Source organism: Pectinophora gossypiella, chromosome 2 (assembly GCF_024362695.1).
Source record: "Pectinophora gossypiella chromosome 2, ilPecGoss1.1, whole genome shotgun sequence".
Taxonomy (NCBI): Eukaryota; Metazoa; Arthropoda; class Insecta; order Lepidoptera; family Gelechiidae; genus Pectinophora; species Pectinophora gossypiella.
In genome coordinates, this window is record NC_065405.1 from 16,394,388 (window position 1) to 16,410,876 (window position 16,489).

At 38.5% G+C, this 16,489-nt stretch overlaps 1 protein-coding gene across 3 annotated transcripts in view; it reads left to right on the top strand.

Annotated features, from left to right (window-relative positions):
- Positions 1 to 16,489, top strand: part of LOC126378589 (protein shifted-like) — a 23,380-nt gene continuing 6,891 nt past the window's right edge. The window contains exons 1-4 of one of the 3 annotated variants that reach the window (XM_050027016.1): positions 1 to 173; positions 11,625 to 11,788; positions 12,493 to 12,732; positions 13,790 to 13,954. In XM_050027016.1, coding sequence (XP_049882973.1) covers positions 11,626 to 11,788; positions 12,493 to 12,732; positions 13,790 to 13,954 — 568 coding nt within the window. In that variant the 5' untranslated portion in view covers positions 1 to 173; position 11,625. Of the gene's footprint in view, positions 174 to 3,244; positions 3,280 to 11,624; positions 11,789 to 12,492; positions 12,733 to 13,789; positions 13,955 to 16,489 lie in introns of those variants that run through there. The other 2 variants (XM_050027012.1, XM_050027014.1) reach the window with 2 other exon arrangements.

Below are 16,489 nucleotides of genomic sequence, written 5' to 3' on the forward strand. Positions count from 1 at the left end.
GCAAAATATAGGCAGTCTGTGCTGGAGCGCGCGGGGCGACACACGCAACGAACGCTCGCCGCGACACAAGGACGTCTGCGAACAGTGCCGTGCTATAATGTCCGCGGACCGTGCCTTTGTTACACCCTGACACCCAGGTGCACCCAACACGATATTAAACACAAAAACAAAAGGTCAGTACCGCAAAATTACTGGGGCGGTCTGCGCAGACCGTTGATCCCACTTTAAACTTACTGTTCGAACGATAGCCATCGATTAAACTCGATAGACTTATCAATTGCATGTAGTTTAATTAGATATCTCGTTAAATACTTGTAACTGGCCAAATGGAGATAAATTGGCGTTGTAATTGTGCTATAAAGTGCCGGTAAATAAAGCAAGTTGGCGCTGTTTTGTGTTAGAAAGTTTCTTAAAAAAACATTGGAGATTAAAGCATAAAAAAGGTAAACATTGCTATCTGGGAAGGTAAACAGATCGCGGGAAGTTATTAATAGTCTGTATGGGATCATATGTTGTCTGAAGCTCAGTGCATGGGCTTGTTAAAGCTGGCTTTTCATTAACGGATAATGGCATAACGCCGGCGATTTGACGCGAAACGGGTTTTAGAGCGAAGAATGCAATCGCGGTACCGGTTTCCTTGAAATTGGTCCGAATCAGGTGTGCTCTCGCGAATTTGGACATCTGGACACGAACGAGTGTCCTTTTATTGACTTTTAATTATGGTTTGAAACCACCAACTCTATTTTGTAATAAGTACCATCTATACATACATACTCGTAATAACCTGGGATTTTAAAAAGAGCCAACTGACTACAGTTAATGTAATTATTTGTACAACTGTATTTGGTATTCAGAACAATCAATATTTTATTTAAATAATCGTAGTTATCTTACTAAGCCCAATAAATAGGTACCCATGATGAAAAGGTATACCTACAGGAAATAAATTCACCGTACAAGATCTTCAACTTTTATATGCCATTGTCCGCGGTGATGTGTAAAAAGGTACAGAACTTATGCAAAATAAGCTTTATTACCTAACCTTCAGGCAGATGAGACCAGAGAGGTTTTTTTTTTTTGTTTTCCCCGAAGGGTAAGGCAAAGGGAACTATGCCCATACAGCCATGTCTTACGTATTTTAAAGAGACCAGAGAGGACAAGAAAGAAAAATTTGAAAAATTTAAGCAGCTGGTTCTTTACTATTAAAGAGTTTTTACAATGGGAACATTCCCACTTTCGGAAAAAACCCGGGAATGATACATCACTGATTGTACGTAGATGGAACGCATTTTGATTTGGACGGTATTCACTACTTGGCCAGACAAATCGGGTAGGGCTCTCACCTTCCGAGATAAGATATGAGGGTCGGTCTACTTCATACTTACCTAGATAAATTTTAGACGGGAGTTGCCTTTAGGATTGCTTTACGCAAGGTGTTAGTGACATCGTAACGAATACTGGGAGGATGATTCAGAGGGCAGCAGTAACTGTCAGTACTTTTCAGAGGCGGAGGACTGGAGTCCTAGTATGGTTTTGTAATAGACTACTCTGGGCGCCATCTCACTTGCGTCAGACAGAGTACTGCGGGGCGGAAGGCAAGAGGGAAACCGCTGCCCTATTTTTCCCTAAAAAAGTAGCATGGAAAATGCTGCACCGACAAGAGCGTGGCTCTTAAATTGATGATGATGATGATGATGATTCAAACCATTCTGAGTTAATATCGAGTGGAATTTTGAGTCAACTCAGAATAAAGAGCTGAATCCAGTGGCCCTGGATAGTTAAATATGAATAGAAAATTATATTAAGTACTTATAGTTAGTTATTAGTTAGTTAGTGATATGGTATGTTAAAGCGAAAGTTGATGGTAGGGCTGGCAGAGGAAGACCTAGAAGGGTAAACTAAACATTGACCAAATTGGAGATGTCCTTAGAAAAGGTTTAATACGATCTACTCTGAACCGGCGTGCGTGTATGAAGCGATTGATGAATGTGGAGGAAGCAAGAGAAGTGTGTCAGGATCGAAGTCAAATGGAATTCTATTCTAGTATAATTCTAGTCTAGTATTCTATTCTAGTCTCTGCTTACCCTGGTGGGAAATAGGCGTGAGTGTATGTATGTATATGAAATATTTCAAACTATGAGAGTTATTCCTCTCTGGTCACAGTCTCCGTTTGTCACATTTGTTTCGAAGTGCCCATTCGTCACTAATCACGAACGAACGTAATAAAATAATTTGGCCCCGAATCCTGCAGACACCTCCTAATTTTACTTTAAGTTATACCTGTCATTTTCCTATCCGCCGAAAAGGAAAGGGACGGACGATTGACAGCTCTTAATTTTAGGAAGAATGAGTAAATGAATGAATAACCCGGGAGGCTCCAGTTTCGCCATGACTTTGAAAAGCCGCATTTTGGCATTAATTTTTACTTCTTTTTGATCCTTTTTTAATAATGAAACTTTTATTTACACTTGGCAGCCCTAAGCAAGTTATAGTTGCTAGGCCGTCGATGAACAGCCGTATGTTGTATAAGTTGTATTGGACAGGAGCGGGCGCGTTTTTTTAATTTTTTTTTACCCTGTTACCTGTTCCGGACGGTCGTGGACGTACGTCGGTACAGCCACGCCGGTTAGGTTAACAAGTGCGCGCCAGGGGTAGCGCACCTTTATGTTGGTTTATTTTATATTAATTCCATGCTTATATTGAAACCCAATAGGCGCCTTTCCAGGCTACGTTCCCCAAAAAACATTATAGATGGCGCTGTACAGATTTAACACGATAATAATCATATACATAATTATTCAAAAATATAATGTAATGGCAGAGGCGAATATAAAAATAATTGTTGCTTAATTTGGATCAGATAGATATTTTTGTGGAGGATGTGTTGTGCCTGGGTGTAATTAAGGGTCATCATTTATATATTATACCCAAAAACAAAGATAAAGGATGCATCTGTACAGTCATGAGCAATATAATGTACCCGCTTTAGGACTCCGTCGCACTAACATATTTGACATTTAGTGAGACTTACAGTTCAATTTGTCAAAAAAGTTAATGTGTCAGGTACCAAAGTGTATATGTCACCGTAAAATTGTAAATAACGTTAGATTATAATCTATCTCGCGAGATTGTGAACTGTCGAAAAATTGTGAAACGTAATATACTGCTTACAATTTAATACATATTAATGCTCGTGACCGTACAGCGCCATCTATATATTTGAGAAACGTAACCTGGAAAGTCCCTCATTCCAATGGTGATGGTGTTGGTGGTGGAATGGTGAGTACTATTAGGTACCTGCAAACGTCCATTGGGTAGTTAGACTAAGTAGGTACTTATAGGGTTTGGCTGGGATTCTTCGTAATGGGAACTAGGCAAGGTCTTACTTATAACTGTATTATTAATTTATCTTAAGTACAGTTTTCACTATCACACTTGGCTCAACTTTTTCTTGACGTGACATATTGTAGATTTGCCGCAAATCACATTAACTACTCAGCCGGACAAATGGGGAACGCTGCGCTCTCACCCGGTACAAAATTTAAGGCCGCGAACCTCGACTAAGGGTGTCGTCTGAGACTTGGCTCGACGTTCACGTTGGCCTAACAGAAAGCTCTGTGAGGTGTGGATACTTAGTTCATCTTGCGATGGATGTATCTTTGACTACCCCATTGGAATACAGACTATATAGTCGTATGCTTATGTTAAATGTTATGCTTACTTATAATCATTATGTACGTGTGTATTGTAGTTTAGACGGTAGTGTAGGTATTTTTAATAGTTTGCTAATTATCATAATATATCATATAATATAGTGCAAATATATTACACTGTACCTACTCTAAACACACGCTCAGATTCAAGATGGATATGTCTTGGGCTTAAGCTTAGGCTTAAAATAAATACTGCATTTGACAAATACAAAAATGAAATATGATAGTGTTCTATTGTTTAGTCTTTAAGCATAGAATACAGAATAATACCAGAACGGACACTCTCCATCCCGCACCCATTCGGTGCTAGATCTAAGTACCTCAAATTGCTCGTAAAAGTCGTAAACTACTTTTTGTTTGTCTATCAATTAGAAAACAATTAAATAAATAAACAATTTTAATATTAGAGCATCATAACACATACCATCATAACTCGCGTCAGACAGAGTACAGGGGGGCGGAAGGCAAGAGGGAAACCACTGCCCTATTTTTCCCAAAAAAAGTTGCATGGAAAATGCTGCACCGACAAGAGCGTGGCTCTTAAATTGATGATGATGAACACATACCATAGAATCATGCCTTTATACAGCAGAGGCAAAGGTGTATTAAATATTAATATAATTCAATTATACACCCGTTCTTCACCGATATGTTTTAAGGCCCATGTGGATATGGGCGCGGTACAAATCTAGGAAACGACGTGATATGAATTATCTATAATCCAAACAAAAAATCGAATTCAGTGGTTTAGAGCCCGAGCCCATTATAAAAAAACCTCTTCAACGTATTGATATAGCTAACTTATTACGCTATTCCTCGAAACAACAGTTTTACTTTAGATACTTCTAAGTTTTCCATGTGAACTAAGTACTTACACTGCTTAAAGCTTTGTCTTTTTTAGTTTTTCACGTTTTGTGACTTATTGTAGATTTGCCGCATTTGGCAATAACTGATTAGCCGGACAAATTAGAGCGTTGGGGGCTCTCACTCGAGGCAGCAACAGTGGTTTTATTTAGTGGTTTTTCTTTTATTAATTCTCGTATGCATGTTAGCGTGAAGTTCCCAAGGGTGTTGGTTTAGCGCAACCACATTAGGTCATTCGCACATGCTATCGCAGGATGTGACGCATTCACTGAAACTTTACACTACATACGTTCCATTCTTTATTTTGTTCCTACATAAATCAGAATTATTTATTTAATGTAAGTATCATGGATAAACTTGTTGAAGGTCAATCTATGTCATTTTGCAAGGTGTTATGGCTGAAGAAAACTGCAACAGCAACACATCTTTAAAATCGATGTATGTATGCATATTATTTAATAACTAGAGGAACACATTGAATACCAGTCATTTTTATCATTTAGGTAATTATTAATCTTGTCATAAGCTTTTTTATATAAAGTAAGCTCCACATTCCCGAGAAATGTATTTTCGGAGGCATCTAGGTGACCTAACCTGTATTGGGCTGGTTTTCCCTTGGCGAGTTGGAAGGTCAGACAGGCAGTCGCTTCTGTAAAAAACCGGATCCTGTGAAAAACGGGATAATACTAGGGAGGTGACATAAAGTAAGCGTCACATGAGCTTAAAGCTCTTTTATTTACTGACAAATTCACACACCCCTAAAAAAGATGAATACCTACATAAACTCACGCCCGTAATTCCGAACTGGATGGCAGAACTCCAAGTGATCAAAACTTCGGCCAGTTTTGTTATAAAGTCTATGTTTTTTATTCGCCCAGTCTAGCACGTAAGCGAGTGATATGTAATCTTCTTTCGTGTGGGTTGTGAGATGAACGACCGACCTCATCAACCTTGGTGTCAGAGTTATTCAGGGCTATTGAGCCTTCAAAGGTCACTAACATGGCTAATGTAACGACTACATACTTAAGTCGGGTAATTCAGTCTGAAATGTACTTACCAAACACAGGAAGGTTTCACGAAGTGATTTTGACAATGTCCCCATCGGGATTCGAAGCCGCACCTCCAGATCGTGAGCCCAACACTCTAAACACTAGACCACGGAGACTCTTAACAATTAGCAAATATTAATAAATTACTCGTCAATAAAAGTAATCATAATAGTAATAAGATACATCAGCAATTTGGGGTTATCGGAGTAAATATTTTTAGTAAAAATTAATTAAACAAGCTTCTTATTAAGATACGTACAATGTCTAAGGCCGAGTAAAGTAAACATTTGTGACCCCGATGTAGTGGCACCCAAGAATGGAACTTTCAAGACGCTATCTAACGTAAGTATATTAATAGATTTCCAATTTTGTTTATATTTTTTACATGTGTGTAACTAATGGTCAAGTTTGTTTTAAAGTTTAGAGATATAATTTGGAACTTCAGATAAAACTATATACAGATAAATCTCAGAACTAATTCTGTGCAATAAAGTGTATTTGGTTTGATTTTGATTTGACAAGATATGACTTTGAATGCACATAATGATCTCTCCTCAATTATTATTGTTATACTCGTATACTTTTTCGCTTCTAAATAGGGCATGGATTCAATAATAACTATTTACGAGCCGATCCCAAAAAGTTCCCGATTTGAATACAAATTGTAAAGTGAACTAGGGGCTAAAAAGGCACATTGAAGCAATTCATAAAAAGCAATATTGCTATTTGACATTCGATGAGATTGCGCACTTATTTTTATATGAATTGCTTTCATGTGGCTTTTTAATGCCTCTAAACATGCAATATTCAGGGTACCCAATAAAATATGGGTCACAAGTAGTGTTGGGTTCTTACCCGGAAAATTCCCGCGTTTTGGGAATTTTCCCAATTCTGAGGGAAAAAACCCGAAAAATTCCCATTTCAAGGGAAAATATTTTTTATCGCATATATTTGTATTAAAAGTAAGGATTTCCAACAAAGACCATTTAAATATAATGTATGCCTACTTATGCCCAATTTATCTTCTGTCGTAGTGTCGTATGAACTCTTAAAAAACTTAAAGGAGATCATCGGATTTCGGCCCAGAAGTCAAATTGCCGGCCAAAAAATAATTTTGCTATATTCCGTTTGATCTTATCCATATGTGCATTTATTACTATGGCACCAAAGCTGTAGGGTCAATATCTTCGGTTTTATTCGATTTTAAAAAACTGTATTTTTCATACATTTTTGGTGAAAATGTAAAGTGCCGGCCAAGTAACAATAATGGTATATATCCTTAGAACTTATCCGTTTGAGCATTTATTACTATGGCACCAAAGCTGTAGGGTCAATATTTTCGGTTTTATTCGAATTAAAAAAAAACTGAATTTTCATACATTTTTGGTGAAAATGTGAAGTGCCGGCCATGAAACAATATTTGTATATCCCGTTAGAACTTATCCATTTGACCATTTATTATTAGGGCACCAAACGTCTATGACCATTATTTTGACTTTTGTTGGACTTTACGTTATAGTTTCTGTGTGAAAAGTGCCGGTCAGCAAAAAACACAAGTCAAAGCTATCGAAAAGATACCTGTAAACATTATTCACTATGACAAAAACGTATATGACCATTAATTAGTTTGGCTTTTGTTGGATTAAAAAAAACTTGTTTTTTGATTCATTTTGTATAAAAATAAAATATAACAGGCGCGTTATTTAAAGGATCGTCAGAATGTTTATTACTATGGCATTAAACGACTATGACCAATATTTTGAACTTAATTCGATTTTCCAAAAATAAAAAAAAAGTTTTATCTAGTGATAATGGAACTATCTTGCTAAAGGCGTAATATGGTGGTCGTCTTTTGAAAAATAGGTTTGCGTTTGACCACTACCTTACCTGATGGTGATACACGCTTAAGATACTACTTTTTTTAAAGAAAAGTGTATACAAGGAATAAACAGTGGGGTGATAGAGGTACCTACTATGTTATCGGCCGAGTAGCACCAGGACATTGTGATAGGCATACTTGCAAAGTACAACTACCCGACTCCTGTTTTCCCTAACAGATACTTCAGACGTCATGCCAATATACGAGTTTGGTCACTAGATGGCCGTAACGTTGAGTCGAATGCAAAAACTACAGCCAACGTCATATCTAAAATCAGATAGTATTAATATAGAAGTTCACCTAACAACACACAAAACAAAAACACAAAGTATTTATCTGACTAATAACTAGTCATTGGGAAAGCTCTGCTTGTTGTCATTGTTAAAATGTATAAAAAAAAGTTTTATTAAAAAGTCCAATAAAAGCCAAAGTCGACATTTGGTAGTATAGTAAAAATACGTCGTTCAAGTCGTTTACCAAAAGATTTGACTTATTTTGTTTCGCTGGCTGACATTTTCCCATTTGAACCAAAACGGAAAGAGAGACGAATAAAAAGTCAAGATAACGGTCAAAAATGTTTTGCGCCAGATTATTAAATGTTCTAAAGGTCCTTTGTAATCCGCCGTACCGCATTTTTTACCCAAAGCACTTTATTTTCATACAAAATAAATAAGAAATCAAGATTTTTAAAATACACTATAAGCCAAACTAATGGTCATACAAGTTTGGCGCTATAGAAAAAAATGTTAACAGACATCTACTCGATACTCTCAACATGATATTTTTGCTGGTCGGCATTTTTCATATTTAAACTAAAACGTAAATTCCAATAAAAGTCAAAATAATGGTCATAGATGTTTGGTGTTATTAAAAAATATTGAGAAGCAACTATTAGACAGATTCAACGTATTTTTTTCGGTGGCTGGCATTTTAACATATTAACCAAAACTGAAAGTCCAAATAATGGTCATAGAAGTTTGGCGCCATACTAATAAATGTTCTAAAGGTCCTTTGTAATACGCCTGTATACCTCTTTTTCCCAACGGACATAATATTATTTTTTACAAAATGTATGACAAGTCGAGATTTTTAAAATCCAATTAAAGCCAAACTAATGGTCATACACGTCTGGTGTCATAGTAAAAAATGTTCAGAACAATCTACTCGAAAGGTTTGACACATTTTTTTTTCTCTGACCGGCACTTTCAAATTTCCTTTGTAATATATTTTGAATGGAATGTTCGATTTTAATAATTCCATGCAAAGATATCTACATATTATAGGATATATAGGATGCTTTTGACACGAGAGAATGTCATCATCGAGGAGCAACATGGTTTTGTGCAAGAAATTGGGAGGCACGAATACCTACAGATATTATTTACTTGGACTATGAAAAAGCTTTTGATCGAGTTCCTGTCACACCATTGATTGCTAAATTAGAGCCCTTTGGAATCAGAGGCAATGTCGTGAAGTGGATTGAAGACTTCCTGTCAAATCGCACATTCTCTGTGCGCATCGGAGAATCATACTCTGTTCCCAGAAAAGTCCTCAGCGGTGTGCCGCAGGGATCGGTGTTAGGACCTATTTTATTCAGTATCTACCTTACAGATCTTAAACATGGTATCATGTCTGATATATCACTCTTTGCAGATGACACGAAAATAACGGGGAATCCACTTATTAGCCATAATATAATCCAAGATGATCTTGATAGAGTAATTGCTTGGACCCGAGATTGGCTAATCACATTAAACGTAGACAAATGCACTGTGTTGCATGTTGGCAGCAACCACCCCACGTTGAGTTACACCATTGACTCAAAACCTCTCGAGTGTGTTAAAAAACAAAATGACCTTGGCATAACGATAACACATAATCTAAAGTGGGACGAACACATTATTGGAATCACTAAGAAGGATAACTCCCTCTTATACATAATTAGAAAAGCTTTTTATCATATAGATACGGGATTGTTTCTTAGGCTTTACAAAACTTACTTACGTCAAACCGCTGTTAGAACATGGGTTTCAAATATGGAGACTTTACTATCGGAAGAACATTGCACTACTAGAGAGAGTCCAAAGAAGAGCAACAAAGATGGTGACAGTACTGGCTGGCCGGAGTGGACCTTAGCGGGGGCCGCAGGACTCTCACCTCTGGCTTGACTTCATTGGCCAGCCAGAGTGGGGCGTTAGAGCTATACGCTCGCAGGGTGGAAGTGAAAGATGCATAAGTCGCGAGTTGGTAAGGCGGGTAAACCGCCTCGCAGAAAGCGGTGTACACCTCTTGACACCCTGAGATGCTCACAACCATGTTGCTGCCTTGCCGTCCAGTCGCGTCGGCTAGATAGGTGGCCCAACCAGTGAGTGACGAGTCACCGCCTGCCCAATGTATCTCTGTTATTAACATTAGTCGAGCAGGCGCCATAGTCCCCCATAGCCCCAGTATATAGGTTCACTAACCCCCAACCCAATAGCCCCGTTCCTTTTGTTCCCATAATCTGCAATAGTCCTACACGAACCAGGGATTGTCTTTGGGTGCACTCCCATAGTGCATACAGGGATAATCGCCGGTTGGTGTCACAACTCATTTAGAGTAAATTGTCTTAAGGGGCCTCTACGTGTTGGCTTCGGCCCCACGCACGCCTGCCAAAAGTCCGGGACTCCATGACAGACCCGACCCGAGACATGGAAACGACATACAAATAATAATAAGATTAAAAATAATTAAATAAAAAATATTTTCCCATGATTCGGGAATTTTTCGGGTGTTTATTTTATTTTCCCATATTTTCCCGATATTTTTTCTTTCCCACCCAATTTTTTCTTTCCCTGCCCATCACTAGTCACAAGACTCACTAATTCATAACTAATATTTGGTGTCCTAGAAAAAATGTTGAGCTCCCCTTACTTCTCATAGATAGGTGCTTCTTTTTTTGTTAACACCTTTTGTAGCTATAATTTGACATCGGGAGCGAGAAAAAAAGTAGTAGACATTATTTTTGACAGGGGATACTTAATGAAGTTGTTGGCTTTTAGGGATCCGCCTCGTTATACAAAAATCAAAGGATTTTGAAATAGGTAGATACATTATTATTTATAATATATTTAGATACGTAGGGTCTCACTGTAGTGCAAGGGAGCACGCGCCGACTGTTTGTCTCGCTCACACTTACGTGGTGAGCGCCTACTGTTTGATGAGCAGGCGGTGACTCGCCACTAATTGGATGAGCCACCTATCTAGCCGACGATTATTATTATTTAAACCTACGGAACGTTCATACCCTGCACCCGACTCGTGCGCACCCGTGCTGCGCACCGTCCGTTTCTCACGGGCCATCTTTTGTGGGAGCACGTCCCAAACGCTCCCAATCAATTACGTTAACTGTGATAATTTTATTTTTTTCCTTTACCCCGAGTCCCTTTACGTCGTCAAACAAATTATACGCCAGTTACACGGTTGTTATCGCATCATTTTATTCAGTTTTTAGGGTTTTTTCAACCAGTTTTTGGCATGTTTTCAACAGTGTGAATTTTAAATGTTTTTGTTTGTTTTTGTGAACGATTAGTTCTGTGGATGGTGCTCTTGTTTGCTAAAGGTCCTGGGTTCGATTTAGGTAAGGCCGGGTAAATTTTTGATTAAGTATATAATATATGTTACTGAAAGATTCGACTAATCTAATAGCACTGAACCTTCCCCCTTCTTCACTCATGTTTGGTCCGGTCAATGGATCGGCAAATTTAAGAACCTATAAAAATACCCAAAATCATTCTTATCAAAACAAGACAGTAAAATCCAAGATTGAACTCTCAACATAACATAAGCTCACGACTATATCCCAATTGGGGTAGTCAGAGGTACATCCATCGCAAGATGAACTAAAGTACCTACCCACACCTCACCGAGCTTTCTACTTATTAGACCAACGTGATAGGTGGTGCGCCGTATCGTATTGAGCTCTCCACTGCAATGAAGACACTGATTCTGTGTTTTTTCACAATCTGTGGAATTTCTTACTTGCTTTTAGATATTAAGTTAGTATGTAACATTGTTTTAGCTTTAAGCTCCCCAAAGAAAATAAAATAAATAAATAAAACCCATACGCCGATATTCCAGCATGTGGCAGTCGGCCGGGCTGGGCGCGCGGCTTTGCGCGGGAGTGGCGCTGGCGCTGTCGCTGACCCTCAGCGCACGCGCAGGCCGTCGCGACTACAAGGACGTGGACCGCCCCACCGACATATCGCTCTGGATCGACGAGCGGCAAGTGCGCATGTTCAGTGGTAAGACTAACACATGTCTTCTTGTCATAGCTTTTTAACGACCGGCTTATTAAGGTTCTTCGTGGTCCAGCGGTTAAGCCCAAGCTCACGGTCCGGAGGTCCCGGGTTCGAATCCTGGTGGGGACGTGTCACAAAAATCACTTTATGACCCGTGCTTCGGATGGCAGGTTAAACCGTTGGTCCCAGTTACTACTTACTGCTGTAAGTACGTAGCGTTACATGAGTCATGTCAGGGGCCTTTGGCGGCTCAATAATAACCCTGACACCACGGTTGATGAGGTTGGTAATCCACCTCACAACCCACACGATAGAAGAAGAAGATAGCTTTTGACCGACATTTTCCATTTTCAACACTTAGACCGGTCGGTGCATTTTCGTACGCAAGAGTATGATCATACTTGTTTAAGGCGACCACTACTGACTATTTATGTCATATGGTCTTAAGGCCCAAAGCCCTTTTAAAATCCAAACCTCATTGTTTAACTGCTGTGCCTGGAAATCTGGACCGCAGGATGTTATATCTAATTTCAAACGCTACATTATCAAAACTTCTAAACATCAATGGCATAATGGTAATTCGAGCAGAAAGGAGACTAGAAGCGATGTTCAAAGGGTAGATGGAACTTAATAGTTTTTGGTACCTCCACGATCATACAATACAATAATCCTTTGACCGAGTCTCACCCAACTCATCTCCATTCCAGGTATTTCAATGCAGGTCTACGCTATACTGAATGGCCACATATCTCCATACATCTTGGACCCGAACTTCTCTCACAAACTGCCCATCATACCCTCAGAAGTCGGCTATGTCAACTTCACGTGGAAGTCCAAAAAGCGCTACTATTACAACTTTGACACTCTGACGTCATCTGATCCTAAGATACTGCAGCCTCCAGTGTTGTCTATCAAAAGACAAGGAAGGGTGCCTAAAACTTCTAAAGGTAAACTAAGTCTTAAGATTCTTTTAAAGTTAAACCCAGTTTATCTGACGTATCAGAAAATCTGGACCGCATGATCAGTGAGTCACAGGCCCCGATTCCTGCAGGCACCTCCTAATTTTATTTTAAGTTATACCCGTCATTTTCTTATCCGCCAAAAAGGAATGATTGACTATTGTTAATTTTAAAAAGAATGAATCCAATCAAAAACATAAATGTGAAATGACAGCCAAGTTCAATATTATGTTAAATGCCTTGGTTGTCGACTTCAGCGACAAAAGAAGTGAGATCTATACGTAAATGGGTGCCAAGTTCAATGGTCAGTCCTGACATTTATTTATGAGTAACAGTATAACATATCATAACTTCTTATAACATAAGATAATGTATTGTAGCCTAAGGTCTGTCTTGGCTAGTTTTTATAAACCTACCAACGAATTATTATGTTCGATCGCTAGTTTCTACCAACAATCCAAATTTTCGGAATTATAAAATAATAACCGACAAATACTTGTAGGTTTAGAACTTGCGAAGGCTATAATTCATAATTTTATGAAAACTAGCCAAGACAGACCACCATGACCATTGCTTTTTTTTTGCCTTTTTTTTTTTATTACCTAGGCTTTTGGCAGATAGGATCGGAGTACAAGAACAATTTGAATAAAAATCTGCCAGTCTCCTTACTATTAGAGTTTTACAAAAGGAACATTCCGGCACATCTGCGCAATATTATGCTACATTTCACTGGAACATGAGCAACATCGATTTTGCAACGTGTCTAAGAACGAACCTTGATTACCAAACGAGAGGAGTTCGATACCGATGCGGTCGGTGTGTCGGATCTGAAGTTGCTCCAGTGAAGCAGCGTTGCTTTCAAATATATGAGGAGAGCCCTTTACCTAGCTAGGAAAAGGTTTCAATTTAAATATGGGTGTGGTTTGGATAACCATTTGGGTCATGTTTTTTTCTAACTCTGCTTTGGTTGTTTCTCCGCCAACTCCAACCTGACTGAAGAGACACTTTAAACATTTCAAGATTTTGAATGAGCGCTTGTCCACAGAGTTCAGTATATTCTTGCCTTGTGTCGGCAACAACAGTGGAGTAGCAACCCTAGAGATAGGGCTAGTGCTAAAAAACGGACGCGGGATCCCGCTCAAAGGCACCCCTCTAAGGTTAAACCTAAAGAAGGAATGCGCACAGAGAGGTGTGTATTTAGAAAGGACAGGTATTGTATCGCCAACGCATTTTTAACACTTACGCGCCTGCGTGGCTCGAGTTGACGCCATGGTTATTTTAATGTAACAATTTTATTTTTAATAAAAGTTTTTCCTCTACACTGGTATTTGGGAAATACGCTCCATTAATAATGGATTTATACTTGGTAAAATACGCCTTAATGGCGGTTTCAACGTTGCGGTTTCCCATATTATTTAGCAAAAGGAAAATTTTACCACAGGTTCGAGGATAACTGCCAACGAAATTATTCGAAAATAACATCACAATAAATGTCTCAAAACTAACGAATTAACAAATCCTGGCATTAACTTCAGCCCCACAGGCGCTGCTTTCATTAGTCCTTTGAAATATTAAAAAAAAACTTTAACAGTGCTTCTATGGAAGCTCATGTAAGCTTATTAAATCATGCTTTGTTGGAGTTCGAAACAACAAGCGTACTGGCTCCAGAAGCACTAAAACACATTACATCTATTTCCAGCTCAAATCGTTTGCTTGCGCTACTAATAATAATACTTATGGGTAGCGAGTACCTACCCTAAGGGGGCGTTTCGTCTAGTGGCGGAGTTTCTTGCTGAGCGGTTTTGTACATTGCTTAGTTTGATGATGTTTTAAATTTTGTGAGAAGAGCTTCAGGCATAGACCTCGTACTTATAACAAATCATAAAAAAATAAGATGCCAGTGGCTTCAGGATATCCCTTTTGAACAGAGAAAGGGAAAACGATTTATGATAGTTTAAATTGCTCTTAAATGAGTCTGTCGTGAATTATTCTTAAAAGATATACGTAATCATAACATCCCATACAGACACAAAGATTGGTACAGCAAATCGACTCCTCAAGCTAGATTTTTATAGAATCAAAACAGATTTATTTTTGGAACAACAGTGCATTACCATTTCATGGATCTCTTGCCAAGGTTTTATAGAAACAAGAAGCATCTCCTTTCTACAAGTACACTACGGATGTTTAAGTCTACAGTCATTTCCGCTTCCCGCCATATAGGCAAGCAATGTACAACCCAGCATCAGTGCGTAACTGTCGTTAGTAGAATCAGCCCTCGTCGTTGATCGCGAAGTGTTTGTGTTTGAGCGGGAACAATGCGGCAATTGGCGTTATTGGTCATTGTTTTTTGGCTTTTATTATGATTATGAAGAATTATTACACTTATGTTTACGCGCAATTCCAGAACATATTGCGATTCGAAAACGGAGTTTATTGATTGTTGGCTGTCGTGATAAATCTTAGTGAGTAGCGGAAACATAAATTACTTATTGAAATAAATAGGTTTTATTTTTAGTAGTGCGAATTGTTTCATTTTGAAAGCTGAGCTAACTACGACGCTTTTATAATCACGACTATTTAAAAATTGATGATGGAAAAGTTTACCGTAATTCTTATAGTCTTATCAAACATATAAATACCTAGGATATTTACAATTTACTGGAAGGAAAGCGAGAAGTTCGCGCTATTTTTTTAGTTTTCGGTAGTAAACATTTAGGCGCGCTTTTTACCTATGATTTAACAAGATGGCCATACGTCAGTTCCCGCGTTGCCCCCAACTAATGTCTGTGTGCCCAAGCCTGCCAGATACAGCCAGGCCATTAACCGAATGCCTTTATTTCCGGGCATCGCCGAGTCCGCTGATCCGCTCAACTCACGGTGCCACTGCTCACAGCATTTGCGTTTTTAGGTTGGTACGCTTGCTTTTCCTTAACTCGCCTTATGGTAGAACTGAACTTTTGTAAGGTATGCTCTTCTTGGACTATATTGGGTGATTCTAGTCCAAATATACTAAAATTTAATGGAAAACTTCTAAGACTCTTAAGATTCCCTCGCGCAATACGCCGCCGCCGCGTTTCAATCGGTACATTTTAAAATATGGCTTTCTTATTATCTTTTATAGTCATTCATTACAAATCTCCATATAACATCAAGAGCAAACCTTATCTAGTTCTTTCCAAGCTAGAATGTGCGCATTTCCACACTATCCGCAACAAAGATCGGAAATTCGATATAGCGCGTACTAAACACGCATTTTGGGGAGATTTTGAAAATTAAAACAATTTGAAAATGGAATTAGTCGATTAGAGTTGACCTTGTAAATTAAAGATCACTTAAGATTTGTCATTGGCGCACCACTAGCCGCGGAAGGCAGAAAAAAAAAAAAACAAAAACCCAGACGATTACTGTTAGAAAATATACTGGTCCTATTCTATTTTGTTTGCGGAAGTTACTTATGTAAACGTTAGTGAATGTGGAAATAGCGCAAACGAAATATTAACTTTATTATCATCACCTGCCTTCGCTTTTAAGAACATCATCAACCCAGAACATATCCTTCATGTCATGTTTAATTTTTAAACCATGCTAATTTGGTAATCACTTTTAACTCGAACATAAGCCGCAAGGTAATATTTCGTTTTATTCTGCCATCAGACAGCTGTTCGAAATGATGGGAGTTTTTCTGTGAAAGTTTCTAACATTTTATTCGCTTCACCAATTATTTTATTTGAATCAAGCGTCA